The sequence below is a fragment of the Bidens hawaiensis genome, unplaced genomic scaffold, assembly GCF_021521415.1.
Source record: "Bidens hawaiensis isolate Kalapana, Puna unplaced genomic scaffold, B.hawaiensis_p1.1 tig00012228_1, whole genome shotgun sequence".
Taxonomy (NCBI): domain Eukaryota; kingdom Viridiplantae; phylum Streptophyta; class Magnoliopsida; order Asterales; family Asteraceae; genus Bidens; species Bidens hawaiensis.
The window spans coordinates 468,513-482,613 of record NW_027491987.1 but is presented as its reverse complement, the minus strand read 5'-3'; the positions used below and the strand labels follow the sequence as shown (position 1 = coordinate 482,613).

The 14,101-nt window shown below is 36.8% G+C and overlaps 2 protein-coding genes across 2 annotated transcripts; both read left to right on the top strand.

Annotated features, from left to right (window-relative positions):
* Nucleotides 1-5,387: 5,387 nt before the first annotated feature.
* Nucleotides 5,388-7,307, top strand: LOC143540361 (putative receptor-like protein kinase At5g39000). The gene is made up of 4 exons (XM_077033446.1): nt 5,388-5,487; nt 6,390-6,439; nt 6,532-7,210; nt 7,294-7,307. The coding sequence occupies exons 1-4, from the start codon at nt 5,388-5,390 to the stop codon at nt 7,305-7,307; spliced, it is 843 nt and encodes a 280-aa protein (XP_076889561.1).
* An 894-nt stretch (nt 7,308-8,201) lies between these two features.
* LOC143540346 (uncharacterized) lies at nt 8,202-11,546 on the top strand. The gene is made up of 7 exons (XM_077033434.1): nt 8,202-8,892; nt 9,044-9,187; nt 9,752-9,849; nt 10,079-10,442; nt 10,551-10,760; nt 10,857-10,972; nt 11,063-11,546. Exons 1-7 carry the CDS (start codon nt 8,296-8,298, stop codon nt 11,469-11,471), a joined length of 1,938 nt encoding a protein of 645 aa, XP_076889549.1. The 5' UTR covers nt 8,202-8,295; the 3' UTR covers nt 11,472-11,546.
* Nucleotides 11,547-14,101: the final 2,555 nt, after the last annotated feature.

Below are 14,101 nucleotides of genomic sequence, written 5' to 3'. Positions count from 1 at the left end.
GAATAACTTGAACTTGGATTTTATGAATAAACGTTCTGATGCTGCCCCTGTTTATAGATCACCAAAAGGTTGATGATTAGGGTTGCAACCTTTCAAGAACAACAAGATACAGACACGTGTTTTTACAGTTACAAACTTGACAAGTTGACACTCTAATCCCTATACTTTACATACATGTTTAAGTATGACTTAAAACATACTTATAACTATCTACACTACGACCCTTGTACTTTGATGACGAGTGATCAATGCTTCATTCACTCCCTTAATCACGATCATCTTGAAATGCTTCATTCACTCCCTTAATCACGATCATCTTGACGTAGATCTTGAACACTGAGCATTTGCCTCATAGTTGTAAACTTGAGTCTTGAGAGTGTCTTTGTCAAAATATCCGCCTTTTGTAACTCACCGCTAATATGCTCCACATTGATGTGCCCGTCTTCCACACACTCTCTAATGAAATGATAATGTGTCTATATGATTGCTCCTTTCATGAAACACTGTATTCTTAGTAAGCGCTATTGCTGAAATGTCAACATTTCAGAGTTATTTTCTCTTCCTTCAGCCAGTTAATTCTCTAAGTAAGCACTTTAGCCACAGTGCTTGACATGCTGCTGCTGTTGTTGCCATGAATTCTGATTCACACGATGATAATGAAACCGTTTGTTGCTTTTATGTACACCAGGTTATAGGAGATTCTCCAAAGTAGAATGAGCCCAGTAGTTCCCTTTCCTTTGTCTGTGTTGACGCCATAACTGCTATCACTATAACCAGTTATCTTACAGCCTCCTTTCTTGTAGATGATTCCATGCTCCTTTGTTTCTTTAATGTAGCGTATCACTTGTTTAACAGCTTTAAAGTGATGATCCATAGGTTCTTGCATGAATCTACTTAGCAATCCCACTCAGTAACATAAATCAGGACTTGTATGCAACAAGTACCTTAGACTCCCGATCACACTTCTGTATTAGTACTGGTATGCCTCCCTTAGTCTTGGTTAACTTTGTTCCCGAATCCATGAGAATTTTGGTGTCATTACTGTTAACCATATCACTAACTTCCAGGATTTTATTGATATATCATGTCTGCTTTATTGCAATCTCACCCCCGACTTGGGTAACTTCAATCCCTAGAATATGCCAGCAATCCAAGATTGCTCATTTCAAACTTATCTTCCATTTGGGATTTGAACAAGTCAATTTCCTTCTTTGGAGTGCCGTGACTATCAAGTCGTCAACATGAACTCCAATGACCAGTGTAGAATTCTTCATCTTCTTTGTATACATTGCTTGTTCCAGATTGCATTTCTTGAAGTTCAGCAACTTCAACGTCTGATCCAAGTTCATATTCCAAGCACGTGGTTCTTGCCATAGTCCATACAACGCTTTAGTAAGCTTATATACTTTTCCCGCATTCTTAGGCTCTATGAAACCCTCAGGTTGTGAGACATAGACCTCTTCTTTCAATTCTCCGTTTAAGAATGCTGACTTTACATCTAGATGATATACTTCCCAGCTGGGATAGGTTGCCAAGGCTAACATTAACCGAATAGTTTCGATACGTGCAACTAGTGCGAATACTTCATCGAAACCTATACCATGTTCTTGAATGTAACCTTTTGCTACTAGCCTTGCCTTATATTTCACAATCTTTCCCTTATATTCTTCTTGAACACCCACTTTAGACCAATTGCCTTATGACCGCTTGGCAAAGTAGTCAACTTCCAAGTGTTGTTCTTGTTGATTGAATCCAATTCAACCTTCATTGCTTCAATCCATATTTCATCGGTGGATGCTTCCTTGTAATTACGTGGTTCTTACTCCACCAACATAAGCTCTTCCAACTTGTCCATGTTTAATCGTCTTGTTGGCGCATCCTCTTGCACTTGTGATATCCTTCTAAAACCTGTTAGGGGCATGATCAAACTCATGATGCAAACTCCTAGTCGTCTCATGAACCTCTTCCTTTTAATCTGATATAGGTTATCATGAGTTCGTTGGATGGGTAACATGAGAGTTTTGATTACCAACTTCTCCTTCGTGATTATTGGGATTTACCGGTACTGTTTGAACTTCATCAAACCCTTCAATGACAAAACTTGTCCATTGCTTCTCTGATATACCCTTCTCTTTGATATAGCTATCCCAATTCCAAGATTTCTTCTCCACGACTTAACATCACGACTTACACAAATCTTATCTTTTGCCGGATCATATAACCTATATGCCTTCGATCCTTCCCCCACACCTAAATAAACCACAGGCGTGCTTCTTTCATCTAATTTCTTCAAGTAAGATGATATTACCTTGGCTTATACAGTGAAACCAAAAATCTTCAGGTCTCTTAGATTCGGCTTCCTTCCAGTTAGTGCTTCGTAGGGTGTTTTATCCAATAGAGCTATCGTAGAGACTATTAGTACGAATATTGCATGCCTAACTACTCCCTCCCCCCCCGAAATTCTGAGGCATCTTAATCGCCTTAAGCATGCTTCGAGTAGTAGATAACATCGTCCTGTTTTTTCGTTCAACTACACCATTTTGTTGTGGCGAGTAAGGTGCTTTTAATTCCCTTGCAATGCCATTTCCCTTGCAATACTGATTGAATTCATTTGACATGAATTCTCCTTCTCTATCAGTCCTCAACATCCTCAACTTGGTTCGTAATTCTGACTCCAGTTTTTCGTTGAATTCTTTAAATAACTCAAATGCTTGATCCTTCGAAACTAAGAAATAAACCCACAAAGATCTCCATAGACCAAGTCTACAAGTAGGAATATATATTTTTTCCCGAATGTGTTGGTGGGGATATAGGACCACAAAGATCTCTATAGACCAAGTCTAAAGGTTTTACGGACCTGAACTTAGCCTTATTTGGAAATGGATCTCTATTGTGTTTTCCTATTACACAAACATCACAAATCTGACCCCTGCGCTTAACTTCTGGAATTCCTTGAACCATCTTCTTTTGAGTCATGCCTTTGATTGAATCAAAGTTTAAATGACCCAATCTTGCGTGCCACATCCATGCTTTGTCATCCATGTTTGCTAGAAGACATACAGGTGTTTCTATCTTCAACGTGACGTTGTATAGCCTGTTCTTAGATCATTCTACTCTCTGAACAACAGGTTACTCCCGTGATCATATATTAACAGACAATTTACTTCCATGACCACTTTACACCTGATTTCTGTTAGTTGCTCTAGGCTCAATATATTGTTCTTGAGATTTCGAATGTAGTACACATCAGATATGATCCTCTTTTCTTGATTCTTACATTCCAACAATATAGAGCCTCTTCCCTTGATCTCTACATATGATCCGCCACCAATCGAACACGACCACTGATTGCTTCATCAATCTCCTTGAAGTGACTCCTCACTCCGGTCATGTGATTACTTGCACCATTGTCTAAATACCATAGACTTTCCTTTGTTGAAGTGTGCTTCTTAGGTTGGACTTCACCTTTGTTCAACAGGACTTTTTCACCATCATCCATAGTGATTGCCATTAACAATGTTGGTTGTTCGTCTTCTGGCACCAAGTTTGGCTGTACTTCATCAATATTCCTTTATGGACATTTCCTTTGAAAGTGTCCAAATTTCACACATTTGTGACATCAGACCTTGCTCTTGTCAAACTTCTTCCAATTCTTGTTCATCTTAGGTCTGCTTGTCGAGCCTTCTCCTTAGGATTTTGCCTATCCTTCCATTTCCCTTTCGATGGGTTAAACTTTCCTCTTCCATGATTTTCAAATCGCTTATCTCGGCTGGAGTTGTTGTCGTGGCGTGTCTACAACAATCTATCTTGACCGTCTTCAGGGCTTCTATCTTGAGCTTTATCCGCTGTTCGTAAGTCTTCAATATTTCCTGAAGATTTCGTCTATTGAAACTTCATCTATGTCGGTACTCTATTATATTAATGCAACAATCTGGATAAACCGGTCTGGCATGGATTCTAAGAATTTCCGTACAAGCATGGGTTCATCCAAGGATTTTCCTAGTTCACTACCCTTAGTAGCATGCGTGTTAATCCTCTCCATGAAGGTGTGTATTGACTCGGCCTCCTTCATTTGCATCATTTGGAACTCCACCATTAACGATTGTAAATAATCCTTTTGTACTCGTTCAACACCAACATGTCTTTTCCTCAACGTTTCCCACACTCTCTTGCCGTTTTGCAACTTGCCACTTGCAAAATGACAGCCCCGGCATCACTTGATACAGGTACGCAATCGTTACCTTGTCCTTTTGAACATCTAGTTGCGTAGCTTCTGTAGGTTCAATCGTTTCCCATAATCCGTTTGCCTTAAGAATTATCTTGATTCGAATTGCCCAAACAGTATAATTTGTAGACTTTAAAATTGGGCATTGATAATGGATTACCGATCCTACCCTTTTGTGTGTTACCATTGCATTGTTATCTGGACGTGTCTCCGAATCTGACATCCTCTCAAATCGTATAACTTTCACCTTGACTGACTAAAGTTTTCACAACCCCCCTATAGAACAAACCTACTAGTTCTCTATACTAAAAATACAATTCAAGAATATAACTTACAAACATGAATTTGTGTTAACCGAATCGTGAATATAATTCCTTTAGTCACCCTCGATTATTCTTTAATCGACGCTTGTTGTCTAAAAATCGTGTTATACGTACTAACAAACCGAATTAGCCCCTTTATATTTTTCTTTGGTTTGGTCCTTCAACAAAACTCCATTTTGTTGGAATCGATCTTTAACCTCGGTTTCTTTCTGATTCGTACTCATGACGAACCATCGTTGTGTCTGCCTTTATTTACCGGATATCGCCAGATTTACAATAGCCAGCAAACACAAATACCAACGCTTCCTTCTTGACTTCTGATTACCCCACCGAAAAACTCTAAGCCGATGCCCTTTTTTATACCACCGGAAAGTCGCACTGCCACCCTCAACAAATTTAACTCCTAATTTGTTGAAATTTTGAAACCGGAATTACCACCACCACTAATCATAAACGTAATCTTCAAAAAACGCTGTTGCGCACCAGAAATTCACCGGAATTTTGTTGTCGAAAAAACCGGGATCACCGGAATCGTATACCGCCGAGTAAACCGAACCAATGCTTTTTTCTTGTGCCAGAATCCATTAATCCACTGCTGGAAACCACCGACACTAATATACCGTTCAAAGTCTGCCCGAAAAACCACATGCCGGAAATCGCGTTTTGCCGGAATCCTTGCCGGAAAAACGTTTTCACCAGAAAACGCCTGCTGCCGCTTTTCTTTCTTCTTCGAAACTTCGATATATTGATGGAGAACATCGGTGCTTGCTGCTGCTGTTCAGGATCTTCGCGGAAAAACTACTTGCCGGAAAAAAACGTGGCTGCCGGAAAAACGTATTATGGGGAAAATCGCGCTGGAATCTGCTGCTGTTGTTGTTTTCTGGCCGGATTATGTTTTTGGTTTCCGAATTAACCACTGCAGATTTTTAATTGTTCAAGGTAATAATCAATTCGTGAATATCCTAATGCTCTAATGCCAATTGTTGGCCCAATATGGATCTTTGACAATGAGTTGCTAATATGAACAAGGATATGAACAACAATCTTGCATTGAATAACTTGAACTTGGATTCAATGAATAAACGTTCTGATGTTGCCCTTATTTATATATCACCAAAAGGTTTTGATGATTAGGGTTGTAACCTTTCAAGAACAACAAGATACAAACACTAGTTTTTACCGTTACAAACTTAACAACTTGACACTCTAACCCTTATACTTTATATACATGTTTAAGTATGACTTAAACATACTTATAACCAATCACACTACCACCCCTTGTACTTTGATGACGAGCGATTAGCGCTTCACCCTTTAATAATTAGGTTATTATAAGCAGATACATTGTAAACAAAATTAAGATTGTAGTGTGTTATATTGTAATATAGTGCATGTCTTTATTCTATCAAATCTCCGTTGACCTGTTTCATATATATTGTTCTTCAAATCCGTGTTCTTCTGTTGCATTAGTTTTTTTTATCTAATCATCGATTCAAGGTTCTAATGATCCTACATTTCGGAACATGCAACTAATTAAGAGTAAAGTAAAGTTTAACCATACTAAGAACCAATGTTCCAATGTACAAATCTCAAGGATCTTAATTACTTCAAAAGCTAATTAATATATAATATAATGGTTTAAAATCTTATTAAAGAAAAGTTTAGATTACATCGAAACAGAAGGCAAGCGGGCAACAAGCTGCGCCGCTACCCCTTTTTGAATCGCAAAACCCATTCTTTTAATTATTAAGGAAAACCTAACTAAGAATCTATGAAAACTAATAAATATACAATGCTAGTCTTTTTCCTCCTATTTATGACTGACTGGGTGTAACTATTAGGTCGTCTTGGAATCAAAGGAAAACAAGAACACAAAGCAGACTCTTACAAGGTATTTAATCCATTTTCCTATTGAAATATGTATTAGCTGACTTTTTTTTCTTCTAAATTTGTTGAAATTATACATCACCCTTAATGGTGCAGGTGAAAAATCTGGAATACATGAAAATTCATTTAGAACAGATAAAGTTCGCAACTAATGACTTTCATGATGATTTTATAATTGGCCATGGTGGATATGGGAATGTGTACAAAGCAGATCTCTTCCACTTCGATGTACAAAAGTATTTCAAAGATAATATACATAAGAGCACATCTGTGACAAAACTCTTGGGCTACCGAAGAAGAAAAAGCACAGTTGCTGTTAAGCGGCTAGATCGCAGATATGGACAAGGAACTGCAGAGTTCTTGCAAGAAATCTCAGTGCTTCCTTACTTTAGGCATCAAAACCTTGTCACACTTGTTGGATTTTGTGATGAAGATCAGGAGCGCATTCTTGTCTATGAGCATGCCTCAAATGGAAGCCTTTCTGAATATATTGCAAGCATTGATAACAGGAACAATTACTCATGGGCTCAACATCTACAGATCTGCCTTGATGCAGCCCAGGGGATTGAGTTTCTCCATACCGGTGTTGGAGAGCACCATAGGATAATTCATCGTGATATAAAGAGCTCTAACATTCTGTTGGGTGAGAATTGGGTAGGCAAGATTAGTGACTTCGTGTTGTCAAGAATTGGTCCGGCAAATCTGCCAGCCACCTTTCTCATGACTCAAGTTGTTGGAACACTAGAGTATGTTGATCCACAGTATTACAAGACAGGTATGCTGACAAAGGGGTCTGATGTGTACTCATTTGGAGTGGTTTTATTCGAAGTATTGTGTGGAAGATTGGCATATTTCCAGAGGTCCAAGGATGACCAAGAATATTTACCCCATGTGGCCAAAAGTTGCATTGAGCAGAATAAGCTCAATGAGCTTATCAATTCTAAATTAAAGAAAGAGTTTGAGAAAGGATCTTTCAAGTTTGATGGTAAAACCTTTCCAGATTCAGTAAGCATATTTGCAACGATTGCATATAAATGTATACAAGAAAATCGTGATGACCGCCCCACAATGTCCCTCGTTGTGGAAGAACTTGAAAAGGCATTGAAATCTCAAGTAAGCCATATTTTATGGTAATCGTGTACATTTTATGATTACATATGCATATCAATTGGTAATAGGAAAACGATGCGAAGACCCAGTTTAATTTGGAGACAACCCGTCACTCTTTCCTTATTAGCAAACAAATTCGACACACCAAAACTTAAATAATTCTATATTTATACTAAAGCCGTAAAACATAAGAATCTAAGCAATTTTATTTAAACACTAACTAATCACTTTATCTTAACCTTGCATCATTATCTTCTTCCTTTTATTTTGAATCGGTGTTCCTTTTCCCTTTGTTTTGAGCCAAATTACTAACGGTGAGAGCATTTAACCATTTAGTTAAATTATTTCTTATTTTTTATCCTTCGAGTTGTGCTTTCATGATGTGAAAATAAAATTATATTAACAAATAATTAATATTAACATCATGCTTTGTTAACAAAACTTAAGCAGGTAAAAGGGGTCGAAACCTTAAGAATGTCGCTTGAAGCAATTAGATTTGCTACACATAACTTTAGTGACATCATGGAGGAGGGAGGGTATGGTAAGGTGTACAAAGGAGAACTCTCTCATTCCAAAGGCCACAAATCTATTATTGTTAGGAGTCTAGATCATACAATGGATCCATATGAGAATGATTTTTATAAAGATTATAAAGATGTTGCCATCCTTTATAGTTTTAGTCACAAGAATGTCATTCCAATTATTGGATTTTGTGAAGAGGCAAGTGAAAGGATTGTTGTTTTTGAACATATGGTTAATGGATGTCTGAAAGATCATGTGAAAAACACTAGCCTGACTTGGAAAAAAAGGCTAAAGATTTGCATTGACGCTGCACGTGGACTAGCTTACATTCACAGTGGTTCTAACTCCCAATATTCAATGCACGGAGACGTTAAAAGCAGTAGCATACTAATAAACAATGACTGGGAAGCTTTCATTTCTGATTTCATCATATCCAAAGGTGTAAGCACACTAGGCTATTACGATCCACTCTATGTGAGTACAGGCATACTTACACAGAAATCAGATGTATATTCCTTTGGTGTGGTTCTATTTGAAGTCTTATTTGGGAGATTCGCAGTTGAAACCTTAAAAACTGATCAGCAACAGCCACTCCATGGTGATCATGAAGATGGTCGTGCAATTTTTCTTTCACAATTGGCAGTAGAATGCTTCAAAAGTAAGAGACTAGAAGAATTCATATTTCATGATATAAAGGAAAAAATTGATGCAAATTCCCTGGTTATTTTCTCGACTATCGCCTATCAATGTTTGCAAGAACAGCCAAAAGATCGTCCAAAAATGGTTGAGGTTGTAAAAGAACTTGAGAAAGCCTTTGAATGTCAAGTAAGTTCTAAAATATTTATCATGAAATCAATCAAGCAATGCTCAAAATTGGACACTTCTGCTATAAATTTATTTACTTTATAGCAAGAAGTAAAAATATGTTTTGTCCAGATACAACTACTTGTAGTTTTAATATATTCATGTTTCATAGGATGAGTGGGAATGGGAGAAAAAGTTGCCTAAAGATTACAAAAAGATAATCCACATGTCAAAAGTTCCATTATCCAATACAAGCAGAAAGAAGGATCTCTATTCTCTCCTTTCTTCAGGAATTCTCCTTCCCAATGAAAAACTGGTGATTCAATCTCTTTAACTGTACTGATGTTATCTTTCAATCGATGTTACATCTATCTATAGCAACAATGTCTTACATATTTTTTTTTTGAATCGATGCTACATTACTTAACAATGTGAACCTCGCATCATGGAAGCCTTAAATAATTAGTTGTAAAGCATGTTGAATGCATCATTGATCTAGGAAATTTCTCTTCATATAAGTACCAGTTAGGAATCCGATAGGAATTAAGTAGGTTTTCACAAATAAAAGAAAGTAGCAGAAGGTAAGAAAGACCACAACCCGATTTTGTGTAAAATAATAAGAGAAAAAAAAGCTAGTATTATTTACTGAAGAGTTAATTCAAGCATATACACCTGGTAAAAATAGTTGGTAGTTGGTAGTGAACAATTATAAGTTGTAATTATGAAATCTGGATGACTGATATGGAGTGACTCCTCTTCTGGCATTCTCCTGCTACTCTTTCTAATAATAAACAGTATGGAATGACTATAACTAATTTGCTACTTTAATTAACTGAGTGTTTTTATTATTATTATTATTATTATTATTATTTTGGAATAGTGGTTTTCCATTAGCACCAATGGAGTGAGAAATGTAATGGCATCAGCAAAAATGTTTTCTTTCAAAAATGTGAAGTGGAGATCCATAAGTAAATCAAGGTTCTTTCTCCCTCCGTCTCCTTGTAGCACATGATGCTTACTTTTCTATGACAAAATTCTTTGGAGGGGTTACTTTGTGCTCAAATTTCAGTTCCCGCGTTAGAATTATATCTGTAATCGCTTGCCAAAATATTATAGTAGCAAGGGCCATCTATGAAGAACTAATGATCATGGTTATACAATATGTTGAGTATAAGAGTTTTCACTGCTGTAACATATATATGTGTAGGTTTTCAAAGGTTGCAAAGATATCAGACATCTCAAATCTCAATATCCAAATCCAGTTAAAACCTCAACTTTTAACTCAAGAGATAATGTTTGGAGCTTATCTAGTTTTCAAGTTTTGCAATAAAAGAAAAGTTTCTACTCGACCATTATACGTAAATCTAAGATACAAGATGGCAGGAGAAACTTGTAATGCATATTTTGCAAAGTGGAGAACCGGAGGTGAGTGGTTAATGGTCGAATTGTTCCGATTTTGGAATACTAGTGAGATTGAACATTGTGATATTCTACTTGAGAGCTTTGCTCGTTATTATTGTGGAGATTGGGGCATTTTTGTTGAAGGAGTAGAGTTTAATGCCATGGCTAGTGTAAGTCATAGAACACATGCATCTTATTATTTGTTTACTTTGTTACTTTTATTGTGCATGGAATAATGTATATGACCCAAGTCACACGATTACGATTATCATATGCAGGTATTAGATTTTAAAGAGAGTAACAAAGCGGGTGATGACGTTAACGTCGAAAGACTCTTGAAACCCGAGTTGTCCATGGACTCAATGAGACAAATTGCCATAGATTATCGTGACATAATTAAGAGATCTGTAAAATATATCCAAAATGCCCCTAAAGAGGATCTCTACCACCTACTCTTCAATGGGTTTCTTATTGACAAGGGTGAAAAGGTTTGATTTCTTTCTTACGTTACAAGTTATTTACACTAGTTATATACTGAAAAGCTTGACATGTTAATGGAAAAATTGTAACTCTATGATGAGCAGATTTTTTCACTAAGCAAAGTGAACAAAAAGAAATGTCGTATGCTACGAGCAAAAGCAGTTATATGTGATTCTTCATATGTGAAGTTCTACGATATTAAACCTCGTGCGCAATCAAGGTTCGCTTTTAGAACCAACTTTATTACTAGCTTCATCTCAAGTAATTTGAATATATCATGAGATAGATATATTTACATGAATTGATACAGGTGTGCATTTGGAGATGTAGTTGAGATTTTTTCCTACCATGAATTCCACATCACATGTGACGTTGAAACAAGACTGCTCTCAGCAGACACGACTTATGCGTGTTTCTTAGTGTTCAAGCTTTCAGAAAAATGTTGTGGGCTCAAGTTTCCGGTAAAGGCACGAGATCTACTACCCTATAAAAAGCAAAGAACCAACGTTATCTCATTCACTACCCCAAGCACATTTAATTTAAACAATACTAAATGGATTCCCGAACAAAGGGAAGATGGATGGATGGAGGTTATAGCGTGGGAAACTATATGTGGTAGGCATAATGAGGAATCTATCCCCATGGATTTGAAACTAATAAGTTTTGAAGGAACTATGGCTGGTCTTATTATATCTGGTATCGAGTTTCGTCCTATGTAGAATAAATGTATGGACAAGTTATATTTCTATATGTTTTCTTATATAAATATATTGTTGGGTACCTATAAAAAAGAGAAAATTGAAACAAACTATTCACATTTTAACACGTTATAAGGTAGTAAACGGCTAAGAAAACGATGAGATTCTACCTCTATATAATATACAAAGAAAGTTTATGCTAAATGTCGATGAGATTCTACCTCTATATAATATACAAAGAAAGTTTATGCTAAATGTCGTAAATGTGTCATAAAAACAAAAAAATAAATAAATTTGGGCTGTTGAGATTGAATGATTCAAACTATAACTGACTCTTGGAGCGCCTATTAGAGATCGAGGGAATTGCTTGAAGAGTCAATAATATTTCTGAGTAGTATGCATTTGTTTATGTTTATTTAGCACGTTTATGTTTGCCAAGTCTATCGATAAGTTTGTTAGGGTTTGTTTCAGTATTTTATTTCCATTGTGTTACCTATATAAAGTTGTATCAGTTTAATGAATAAATCATCCAATTAAGCATTCAATAGCCGTGTTTTATATCGATGTGATCCATCTGCTTGGTATCAAAGCATTGAGGTTTTGTATTTGATCACAATCACAATTCACACTTTAACCTACGAAACCATTCCAGAGTGTTTTTCTGTTGATTCTCATGGCCTCGAATAACATTGGGGTTATCCCATCTACCCCTTTCAATATTTAAAGGAGAGGGTAATGAGTTTTGGAAGATTCGTATAAAGACGATCATGGTCTCACAAGATCTTTGGGATTATGTGGGGACATGCTTCAATGAGGCCGATGGAGATAGAGTGAGGCTTCGTGATAATAAGAAGAAGGATGCAAGGGCTTTATCACTCATTCAATCGGCTATTCATGATGAGATCTTCTCCCGAATTGTAGGAGCTACCACGTCTAAGCAAGTATGGACACTCCTGCAAAACGAGTATCAAGGAGACTCAAAGTTTCAATTGGTGAAGTTGCAAGGACTAAGGGAGTTTGAGACCATCCAAGTGAAGGAAGGGGAACCGGTTGCTAATTTCTTGTCAAAGGTGATGAAAATTGTGAATAAAAAACCTTCGTATGGTGAAGCTGTGATGGATCAGACTGTTGTTGAAAAGTTACTAAGAAGTTTACCTACTAAATGGGATCATGCAGTGGCTGCAATTGAAGAATCAAAGGACCTGAGTTGGCTGTCATATGACCAACTAATGGACTCTTTACAAGCCCATGAAGCAAGAGTGAATAGAGGGGTCTCATTACCTCAAGAAGATCAAGCCTTTCAAGCAAGAGAAGAAGACACAAGTCTGTTTGCATGAGGTAGAGGTCGTGGCTCTCATTACAAGAAAGTAACCCTGTAGCGACCAAGGTTATATCGAGGACAATTTTCGTCGCTACAACTAACCTTTTATCGACGACTTTTCGTCTACATAGGAGTTTTCAACTTTTCAACCTTTTTATACCCTATACCGACGACATTTCGTCGATATAGGGTGGACCAAATTTTTGGAGGGATTTGCATATTGTTACCGCCAACTTTAAACCCCTTTTCGACGACTTGTCGTCGCTATAGCTTATACTATTTTTTTTATTTGTTGATAAATTAATAAAAAGAAAAAAAATACTAAAAAAATATATAAATCACCCCGTTTCGTCAACTTGTCGTCGCTGCAACTTGAATTAATTTTTTTTATTATTGGTTAATAAATAAATTAAAAAGAAAAAAATCCAATAAATAAATTACTATCTTAGAACAAAATGCCCTTGCTAAAGCTAAAATTAATTTTATTTATTTTTTTATTAATGATTGATAAATAAAAAATATATAATTTTAAAACTACTTTTTTTCCACTTTTTATTTGTTTATGTGCATGTGCTTTACTAAGTATTTTATTCTTCTTATAATATGTTTGTATTATTGTGTATAGATGGGTGGGCTGTTTGATGAATGTATGGATCAATCATCGGATGGATGGATCAATTGATGGGTGGATCGATGAACGAAGCAACTGATGGATGGGTGGATGGTCGATGAATGGATGGATGAATTGATAGATGGACCAATGAGGGGTGAGGGGTGGATTGATGGATGGATGGATTGATAGATGGTTGTTGAATGGATGGAACAATGGATTGATGGATGGAACAATGGATCGATGGATAAATTGATGGATGGACGGATGGATGAACTAATGGATGGGTGGATGGTCAATGGAGGGATGAATCAATGGATGGATGAATCGATGGATGGACCAATGAGGGGTGGATTGATGGAATGATGGATGGATGGATTGACATGTGGTTTATGGATGGATGGATCAATGGATCGATGGATGAACTGATGGATGGATGGATGAATGAATCAACTAATGGATGGGTGAATGGTCGATGGAGAGATGAATCAGTGGATGGATGAATTGAAGGATGGACCAATGAGGGGTGGATTGATGGAATGATGGATGGATGGATTGATAGATGGTTGATGAATGGATGGATCAGTGGATCGATGGATGAACTGATGGATGGATGGATCGATGAACGAACCAACTGATGGATGGGCTGACAAATTTCTTTTTATTGCAATCTCTAATAACCAAATTAATACCATTAACCCTATTTAACTCCACCTAATA

Bases quoted from the DNA above. Each gene is read 5' to 3' on its own strand.
- LOC143540361 (XM_077033446.1), top strand. From the start codon at position 5,388: ATGGGGAAAATCGCGCTGGAATCTGCTGCTGTTGTTGTTTTCTGGCCG. The intron at 5,488-6,389 runs GTAATAATCAAT...TGTAACTATTAG, and splicing joins CAGATTTTTAATTGTTCAAG to GTCGTCTTGGAATCAAAGGA. The intron at 6,440-6,531 runs GTATTTAATCCA...TTAATGGTGCAG, and splicing joins ACAAAGCAGACTCTTACAAG to GTGAAAAATCTGGAATACAT.
- LOC143540346 (XM_077033434.1), top strand. From the start codon at position 8,296: ATGGTTAATGGATGTCTGAAAGATCATGTGAAAAACACTAGCCTGACT. The intron at 9,850-10,078 runs GTTCTTTCTCCC...ATATATGTGTAG, and splicing joins AGATCCATAAGTAAATCAAG to GTTTTCAAAGGTTGCAAAGA. The intron at 10,761-10,856 runs GTTTGATTTCTT...TATGATGAGCAG, and splicing joins TTATTGACAAGGGTGAAAAG to ATTTTTTCACTAAGCAAAGT.